Source organism: Apodemus sylvaticus, chromosome 21 (assembly GCF_947179515.1).
Source record: "Apodemus sylvaticus chromosome 21, mApoSyl1.1, whole genome shotgun sequence".
NCBI lineage: Eukaryota > Metazoa > Chordata > Mammalia > Rodentia > Muridae > Apodemus > Apodemus sylvaticus.
The window spans coordinates 9,650,805-9,660,401 of NC_067492.1; the positions used below are offsets into that span (position 1 = coordinate 9,650,805).

The window sequence follows — 9,597 nt, forward strand, 5'->3', positions numbered from 1 at the left end:
TCAGTGTTCTTAACCATTGAACCATCTCTCCAGCCCCCAGTCTCTTCCTTGAGAGATGGTTTCATGTTGCCCAGGCGTGTCTTGAACTCACTATATGTAGCTGAGGTGACCTTGAACCCCTGAAATCCCTGCCTACAACCCCTAGGTGTCCAGATGATAGGCGTGCACTGCTGCGCCCCGTTTAAACAGTGCTGGGGTAGAACCCAGGGCTTTGTGCATGCTAACCAAGCGCATTACCAGCTAAGCAAGCCCATGTTTACTTATGTATTCGCTTTTTGCTGAATTATGGACACGTCCTGGTATTTGCTGAGAGTGAACATCTTTGAGGCTAAGTGTTGTCATTTTAAAACAATTCTGTTTACTGATTCTTTGGAGGAAACTCCCAAACATGCATGTGGCTAGGAACAAGAAATTCTATGCCTACTTTTTCTCTTTCTCTTTCTGGAGATTAAACCTACGGTCTCCTACGTGATGAGTGAGTATTTCCTCATGCAGCTAATTCCCCAGTCACAGGCAGCTTTGATTAGACAGAAGTTAAGGATCCAGCCTGGATTTGACCTCTGACCTGTCAGCTGACCAAGAGGGGCTGCTTGAAGCCCTGGGTTAAGAATTCTAAGGTTGAATCTTGACAGAGAAGGTGCCACGATTGATTTGTGATGTCTGCCATGGACACAGGAGGAGAGAGTGGAGTACTCTTCCTGCTCCTTCGCCCTCCCAGAACTAGACTGGGTCAGAGGTCAGGCTAGGTGGGGTCAGGGCTTTGGTAAATGTCTAGGAGGCAGAGGAGCAGGTCCCAAGCACTTTCCCATATGTGACGAGGGACAGTATGGGATCAACTGCTCAGCCTGGTTCACAGCAGGACCTGGGACATCTGTCTGCTTGCATTCTGTTCCTGGAACGTCACCATGTGCCCGCCTGTGTGTGCCCTTGGCTTTCTCCCTGAGCAGGAAGGTGACTTACCTTCGTATCCGAGTCTGTCAAGCACTTGGCCTGCTGATCCGTTTGTCTCCGTCATCCTTTTTCGATGAGTCATGCCTGTTTTAAGAACCTGCTCTTTTTGAGTAAATTATACCTTGCTGGCCGGGTTTTAAGGACTTGGTCTTTCAGACACTGAATAGGTGTAGGAGGTCACAGAGGGGGCGGGAGGGCTAGCAGCGCACTTGTGTTTCTTGCTGCTCAGCCTCCTGCAAGGTTGTCCTTTTTTCCTGGCAAGAAGGGCTGTTGGGGACTGATTGCTTTTTATTCAGCACTCAGAAGGCTTTGGCTTAAAATTCTTGGGGAATTCCGCTCGGGGAAAGGCACTGATTGTTACCAGCGGGTGTCTTGTCCGCTGTGCCTTAGCTCATATGTGTGGGAGAGTCTGCATCCTGCACAGAGGACATTCTCATGGGTCCCAGATGGGTGCAGAGCAAGCACGAAGCCTTAGTGTGGAACCATGCTGTGATCCTGTGTTGGTTGTCCAGGGATTCTGGTGTCCATGGTGGGACTTTGTCTTATTCTTTGTCTCTGTGCTCCAGGGACTTAGGCAGACCCTCGGGTGACTGGTGACTGGTGTGGATCCTTCTGGAGGTCCCTTCTCCCCTCCCTCTCCTCTTTTTAGGAATGGGGAGCAGGATGGGGGGGGGGCGCTGAATTCTGCTTGCAGGGCTTCTCTGCTCCTTGTCTCTTGGAGAGAGCCACAACACTGGAATTTGACCTCTTAGGGTATAGGCTAGTGGTTGCCACAGTGAGTATTAACTAGCACAGGTTTCAGGGAGCAGTGAGGGGTGCTGCTCTGCTTGTCTTTGGGTGTAGAGGAAGCCACCTCTCTTCTCTCACAGGTTTTCTCCTCCTCCTCTGCAGTTCTCCTCTAGCCCAGCATTGGATGCTGCCACTGGGTGGGTGGAGATAGCCAGCATCTTCTGTGTTTACCCAGGAATCCCTGGGGCTGCCCTCCTTCTTTGCAAATGAGCACTGGGGATGAGGAAAGGGCCTCAGAAGTTGAACCCTGAGCTTCCCTGCAATCTCAAGGCTGAAGTGAAAGTCCATCACTTACAAATCTGAGGGCCAGTCAGCACTTGTCCAGTGCTGGGCACACCCAGCGTGGGTGCAGGCTCCTCACAGGCTCCAAAGCCCTCATTACAGCCCCAGCATGTGGTGCTGTTTCTGTTCCTGTCTGCAGAGGAGGAACGGAAACTCTGGAGGGCCAGGCTGCTGGAGAGCATGGGGCAGCTTCTACTAAACCCCATCCCCAGCCTGTTTGAGCAAGAAAACTGGGTTTAAGCCTTTTGAAAAAGAGCTCGGGGTTGGGGATATATCTCAGTGGGTCCCCAGCACCACGTAAACCAGGCTTTGTAGCTGTACACCTGTAATCACAGCACTGGAGGCGGGGAAGAGCGGAAGTTTAGGGGGATCCTTGGCTACCAGCAGGTTTAAAGCCAGCCTGGGTTTCACGAGAACTTGTCTGAAAAGAGGAAGAAACAATTTAAAGTCAAGGATAAGAGTATATTTATATGTATCTTAATCTAGCCCTGCAAACAGGGTTGTGTGTGTGTGTGTGTGTGTGTGCATGCGCACGCGCGCGTGTGCGTGTGCAGACCTGCTTCTGGCCTGTCTTTCACTGGGATCGCTTTCTCAAGGAGAGCATCCTAGGGCCCACCTTGTATCTAAGAAAGGCTGTGGGGACAAAACCATCCCACAGCCACCTTTACAAGCTGTTTTGATGGAACCCGGAAGGTGCCAGACTTGGACATGGCTAAAGGAGCCTGCCTCCCTTTGAACAGTCCCAATGGGCAAAACATGGAAAACTCCTGTCTAGAAACTTTCAGAGGGATGCCAGGGTCATGGAGAAAACCCACAAAGCCTCAGATAACCGTGCCTACTGGCAGCTTGTGCTTTGGACTCTACAGGTAGCTTGGGCAGCCTTGGGCTGCAGTGTGTGAGTGTTGGTGGTAGAGGGGCTAGGAGGAAGGGCTGGCCTAACACAGGGCTCTGCTCTTCACTGTGAGGCCTGAAGTCACTTCCCCATCTGGTCCTCTGTCCACAGAGGTGGTCAGCAGGGCTCAGTGGGCCTTGTTCCTGTCAGTTCCATCCTCCTGTCTTGAACCACTTGAACCACAGGACAATTACAGATAGGTGACTTTTGAACCTTTTCAGCTTCCCTGGGAAGCTACCACCAAAGCCACCACCCTCACATCCATCCCTGCCACACCCTGCTGTCCCTGAGCGGGCCAGCTGCAGGGCTCTGGGACAGGAGATTCTCCTGTGTGGCCACGCTGCTTTCAGAATAGATTGTGTCCTTCCAGCCACCAGCAGCTACCGTGCACTGTGACACACCGATGGCCAAGCTGAGTGCCAGGGACTGTGAGTGAGCTGGTGGCATTTCAGAGTGGCCACAATGTCACCTGTCTCTCTTTACATAAGGCCGAGTATTACCATAAAACAGTTCCCAGTAAGGTCTGGCCTGGGTCCTGCTCCCTGCCTCTCCTTGTGGCTGTTAGATGTGTGTGTGTGTGTGTGTGTGTGTGTGTGTGTTTGTGTGCATGTAGGGGTGACTGTGATAGAAGGTGGCCAGCACCCAGGAATACAGGTAAACTCCTTGCTCTTTCTGATCTTGGCATTGCTACTGGGCAGGCTTTAGCTGCCGCTGATGTTGCTTGATTTCTGCCCTTTTTACTTACATACCTGGAAGGCGACTCCCCTGTGGCACTGGGGACTCTCTAGTGGCACCCTTAGATCTGAAGCTCAGTGGGAGTGGAGGCGGAGGACAAGAAATCATTTCAAATAAGTCTTGAGGTTGGTACCTGCCTTAGGGTTTCTGTTACAAAGATGGAACACTACAGTCAAACATCAAGTTGAGGGCTGGAGAGATGGCTCAGAGGCTAGAGCACCGACTGCTCTTCCAGAGGTCCTGAGTTCAATTCCCAGCAACCACATGGTGACTCACAAACCACCTGTCATGGGTTCTGATGCCCTCTTCTGGTGTGTCTGAATGCAGCTACAGTGTACTGACTTAAAATAAATAAATATTTTTAAAAAATCAAGTTGAAGAGGAGTGGGTTTATTTGGCTTGCTCTTCCACATCGTAGTCCATCACTGAAGGAAGTCAGGACAGGAAGTCACACAGGCCAGGGACCTGGAGGCAGGAGCTGATATCGAGTCCATGGAGGGATGCTGCTTTCTGCCGTGTCCCTGGTGGCTTGCACGGCCTGTTTCTTATAGAACCCAGGTGCTTGCATCACACCCAATGGGCTGAGCCCTCCCCCATCAAACGCTAAGAAAATGTCCCCCGGCCTTCCCTACAGCCCGATCTTAATTTTCTTAGTCGAGGTTCTCTCCTCTCTTGTGACTCTAGCTTGTGTCAAGGTGACATAAAACTAGCCAGCACATTTTATAGAATTCACACCCTAGATGGGAAGAATATACCACTAGTGTCAAGCCTTTTATTGGGGCAGTGGCCTGTGTGCCTGCCAGAGTTGCTATCAAATGGTGCTATCTCTTCTGCTTCCCCAGATGGGAAGGGACTGCCCGTGGAATAGCAGGAAAGAGGACCCCTCGTTGTTGTCTCCAGGGCTGCCCATAGGTCACCCGAGCCATAAATGGGCTTGGATGGAAACTGGTGGATCTTAGGAGGTGATCCAGAAGGTTCCTGGAGTGGGGTAGGATGTGGGGGTTGTTGAGCGGGCATGGGTGTTAGCTAAAGGCTGGGAGTGACCGCCATTGTTCCAACCACTTGAAGTGTCAGAGCCCTCACTGTGGACTGAGGGGCAGGAGTGATTCCCTAGGCTCTACCATACTCCTGCTGGGGAGATGCGAGTGTGCAGATGGAGAGGAAGTGTCTTCTCCAGCATCTGCACGGAGAGGTCTCTTGTGGGGTGAGGAGAGCAGAGCCAGATTCACCAGCCCCCAGCCAGGCTTATGGCGAGGCCATGATCTGACATCAGCCCCGAAGCATTAGTGTGCACCCAGGATCCAGGCTCTATCTCCGTACCACGGGGATGGCCTGGGCTCCAGTGGCTTCAGAAATGCTAACTGCCTGCCTTGGTCACTTGGTGGTGGTGGTGGTGGTGGTGGTGGTGCGGGGCGGGGGGCGGGGGGGTGGGGGTGTTTCCAGAACAGCAGGAGTGGAATGTCGTGACCTGGGGGATGGGGGTGGGGTGGCTGGAACATGTGATCTGCACCCCCACACTGCTCTCCCACAGTAATCATCCCTGGAGGATCCGTCTCAGGCCTCTGCGGGCAGCAACCACAAAAAACGGATCTTCATAAAGGCAGAGTTGTCTTCTGTGGCAACAGAGAGAGGGAATGTTCAGGCTGACCCCACATGGCTGTTCTAGAAACTTTGGAAACTTGTAGCTTCATGGTGATATGGTTTTAATATTTTTGGAAGGTAAATGTGTGTGTATTTATGGCAGAATGTAGACGATTTTGACCACTTACATTTCTTGCTCTGTACCGTTCACTAGTCCGATCTCCCTTTTGAGACACATGTATTAACCTTGTGTGCGGATTTGTGCACACTACAGCAGCAAGTGCAGTCAGGACAGCGTGCAGGGGCTGGTCTCTCCTTTCACAGTGTGGGGATCTGAGATCACCGCTGCCGAGGCCAGTGCCTTTACCTTCAGAGCCATCTCCCCACCGTCTTGAATTTCGGATCCTCTCGTCTCTGGAATTACAGGCCTGTGCCAACACGCCTGGTTTATGAAATGCTGGGGCTTGAACCCAGGGCTCTGTATGTGTTAGGCAGGCCCTCTGCTGACTGGCTTCACACTCACGGGCACCAGCACCCTGGGCTTAAAACCACACTGCCTGGTTGTAGCGTGAGTGACTTATGGCCAACTCTTGTGGTTTTAGCTGGAGCTACACCCAGCCCTTTAGATTTCTTAGTCCTTATCTTGTCTTCCTAAACTCTTGTTCCTGACACAGACTTCAGGTTCTTCTTTACATTGCCATATATGGCTGTCCACAGGCAGGGGACTTTGAACTTCCTCTTAGGCTTCTTACCCCACTGACTTCCTTGCTGGGGCACCCGCGCGCCCCTCCCCTGTGCTGCCCAGACACAAGTCAACCCTCTATTCTCTTTTCTGACTGGGACCCACTGCCTTCCATTGTCTGGGTCACGTGCATAAACTTAGCCGTGCTGGCCAGGGGGCTGCTGGGGAGGGTCTTTACATTTGGGGCTGCAGAAGGCTCCCAGCTCTCCCCCCTGGGCCTTATCTTAACCAGGTAAAAGGCTAAGATATCAAGGGTGGATTCAGTCACATTGTGTGAGGCTGCCTCTCTTGGCAAATATTAATCCCTCCCTATCCTGCTGCGTCTTGGGGGCCTTGCTCAGGGTATCTAGGAAGCTGGTCTTTCTGGTGCTAAGGCGACTTTGCTTATTTTGTTTTTTATTGATGCCAAATCCATTTAATGTAAAACTAACCATTTTAACCACCCCTCCCTAGTTCCAAAGATTTTTGCTCCCCTTTCTTTATATCTGCATACAGTAGTGGGAGGGGCAGTGCTGGGGCTTGAACCTGGGCCTTCCTGCTCACCAAGGAAAGCACTGAACTGAGCCCCTCTCCCAGTCTGTGGCAGTAGTCTCGGGTCTGTGACCTCGGGCAGCATTGCTGCCTTCAGACTCTGCCTTGTTAGTAAAAGAAAAATAATCTTGATTGTCTTTGAGGATTTTTTTTTTTTTTTTTTTTTTTTGGTTTTTCAAGACAGGATTTCTTTGTGTAGCCTTGGCTGTCCTGGAACTCGCTCTGTAGACCAGGCTGGCCTCAAATCACAGAGAGTCGCCCGCCTTTGCCTCCTGAATGCTGAGACCCCGGTGTCTCTTGGAAATTTCAAAGTTGCCATTGGGCTGGTTTGGGGCAGAGCCTGCTGCGTCCCACGTGCAGAGAGGGCTGGTCTTCTGACCCTTCCTGGTTTGCAGTCACCTCCAAAAGCTGTGCCTTTTTAGCCACAACCAGTTTTAGATGACATCTGTCGTTTCCTGTTTTGTCTTCCACCCCTGGTCACCTCTGATCGGCTTTCTCTGTGGATTCGCCTTTTTTGGACATTTCCTGTCAGAGGAACCAGACAGTGGGTGGGTGGCTCTCCATGTCTGCCTGTTTTGCTCATGCTCAGGGGTTCGTTCGCCCATGTTGCAGAGGGCATTAGAATTTCACTGCTGACTAATGAATGCGTCACCATGCCGGATGCCCGTGCTATGAGGGTACCTTTTACCCTCTCATCTCATCTGTCAGCTAACTGTCTGGGGTGCTTGGCTGTTGGTGAATCAGGTGAATCACAAAGCTGTGTAGTCTGGGCATGTTGCTGATGTGCCCGGGTGATTTCATTTCTCTCAGGCAGAGCTTGGTGTCCAGTACTAGGGTCACAGCCGCAGTTTTTCATATTTTGATGCTGTAGCTTGGTCTAGGTACCACATCACAGTGGCACAGTGTGTGTGTGTGTGTGTGTGTGTGTGTGTGTGTGTGTGTGTGTGAGAGAGAGAGAGAGAGAGAGATAGGTCTGGGTACACTGTTCAGTGGTAGAGTGCTTGCCTAAGCAAGACTAGAGCCTGGACTCCTTGCAGGGGTGGGGTTATGATGTGCAGTGTTGAGGTGTATGCCTGTGTGCTTTGGTGCTGTGTGTGTGTGTGTGTGTGTGGTTGCACCTCTTACCTTTCAGGCTTTGTTGGCCTTGAACTTCTATTATCTGAGACTGGCCGTGAACTCCCACACCTCCTGCCCCCACCTCCCCAGTGCTGGCTTTACAGGTGTGTGCGCGCCACCTCTCAGCCCTTTTATGTGGATAATTTCCCAACCTTTGGACTTGTGCTCCCGGCAGCTTTCTTTGTCTTCCCTTCCAGATTTTCTTGGTTTATTGCGCCTCATAATCCACATATAAAGTGACGTAATTCTCACGGCTAGGTGTTACCTGATAAGATACCTCCTGCTTCTCATTCCCACGGGGGAGGATCGGATCATCTGATCAAACCCTGGAGACCAAAGAAAGGACTACGATAACGATAACAGGGTGTCTCCCAACTGTAGCCTGGCATGTTGGTGGAATGAACGCCACTAATACCCTTCACACCTGCCCAAAACTCAACATGGTTGGGAAGGCCAGGGTACCTGCTGGTGGGCTCTGGCCCAGGATTGGCCAAGCCGACTTGTGAGAGCTGGCTTCTCCCAACCCCAGGCCCAGCAGTAACAGGTGTGCTAAGCGTGGCCACCAGCCACGCTTCTGTGTGTTCCCTCCTGCAATCTTACGAGATAGGGTCTCAGTGCGCAGTTCAAGGATCACAGTAGTTCTCCCGCCGCCGCCGTAGCCTCTCGTGTGCTGGGATTGCAGGTGTGTGCCAGTGGGTGTAGCTTCTCCTCTCCTCTGCCCCTCTCCTGGAGTTAAACGCTGGCCAGCTCCCCGCCCGCTTCCCTACCTAGTCCAGCTTCCCCAACAGGTGTTCACAGATGACCGTGGAAAGGGACTTGCCCAAGGTAACACAGCCAAGGGAAGACAGTCCAGGGGTCCGTGGCCCGGAGGCCGTGGCACATCTACCCCACGATCTGGGCTTCTGGCGCAGGCTCTATTGGCACTTTTTTCATTGCAATCCGCTAGGAGTGTCTGGGGTGCCAGGGCTTCCTGCTGCGTTGCCAGGGTAACCCTGGACCTGCCCCCTCCTCCCTCACAGGGACTCTGAGCTCTTCTTTGTCCTTGCAGAATTTCGCCAAGGAGTTTGTGATCAGCGATCGGAAGGAGCTGGAGGAAGACTTCATCCGCAGCGAACTGAAGAAGGCCGGAGGAGCCAATTACGACGCTCAGTCAGAGTAGCTGCAGCCCCACACCCCAGAGCCATCCGCCTGCTCCACCACGGAGGAGACTGCCACCTCACGTCACCAGCCCACCAGGGAGGAGAAGCCATGAGAGGCACCAGCGCCACCAGTGTGTCCAGCCCCTCCCCCCTTTCCCTCCCCTCTGTGGCCCCCTCTCAAGCTCACAGAGCATCATTCTTTGAGACCCACCCCCTTTTTGTTTTAAAGAAAAAGTCATTTTGATGCCAGGGTCACGCACACCATCAGATCCCAGGTGCCTCTCTGTCACTGGCCCTTGACTTGGCATTACCCCCTGCCTTCACTGTGGCCTGCCTGGTCTAAGCTACCCTGGCCTTGAGTTGCCGGGGCCTGACCTGGTGCCATCCCAGCCTGCCCTGGCTGTTTCCTGCTAGCGCTCTGCCGGCCGCCATGCCAGGAGCTGCGTACACCCTGCAGCCTTCGTGAGCTCATGCACACTCCTCAGAACCCATAGGCTTGGCTCCGGGCCTCACCCCTGCCCTGTTCAGAGTGGCCTAAGCTATAAGCCGCTGCTTGGTAGTAACAGGTTTAGGTCTGGCATGGACCGAGTACGAAGTGACAGATTTGCCTTAAATCTTGCCTGGCAGTGGTTCCGCCACGCGGTCTAAACTACCCTTTTGGTGAAGCCCTTCTGCAGCACGAGAGGTCTGAGTCCAGCTGTGGTGGGCATTCAGGGTCAACCTCAGGGCCTCCAGGGTGACAAGGATGGAAAGGTCCCCTGCAAACGGGGAAGCTGGCACAGGCCTCAGGGCACCGGGAAGGCAGAAGCGGTTGGAATCTTAGTCTGCAAATTCCAAAG

The 9,597-nt window shown here is 52.8% G+C and overlaps 1 protein-coding gene across 1 annotated transcript in view; it reads left to right on the forward strand.

Moving 5' to 3' along the window:
• Positions 1 to 8,910, forward strand: part of Cotl1 (coactosin like F-actin binding protein 1) — a 29,946-nt gene extending 21,036 nt beyond the window's left edge. Inside the window, exon 4 of the mRNA XM_052167362.1 lies at positions 8,668 to 8,910. Within this exon, the coding sequence (XP_052023322.1) occupies positions 8,668 to 8,778 (111 nt within the window). The 3' untranslated portion in view covers positions 8,779 to 8,910. The remainder of the gene's footprint in view (positions 1 to 8,667) is intronic.
• The last annotated feature ends 687 nt before the right edge of the window (positions 8,911 to 9,597 follow it).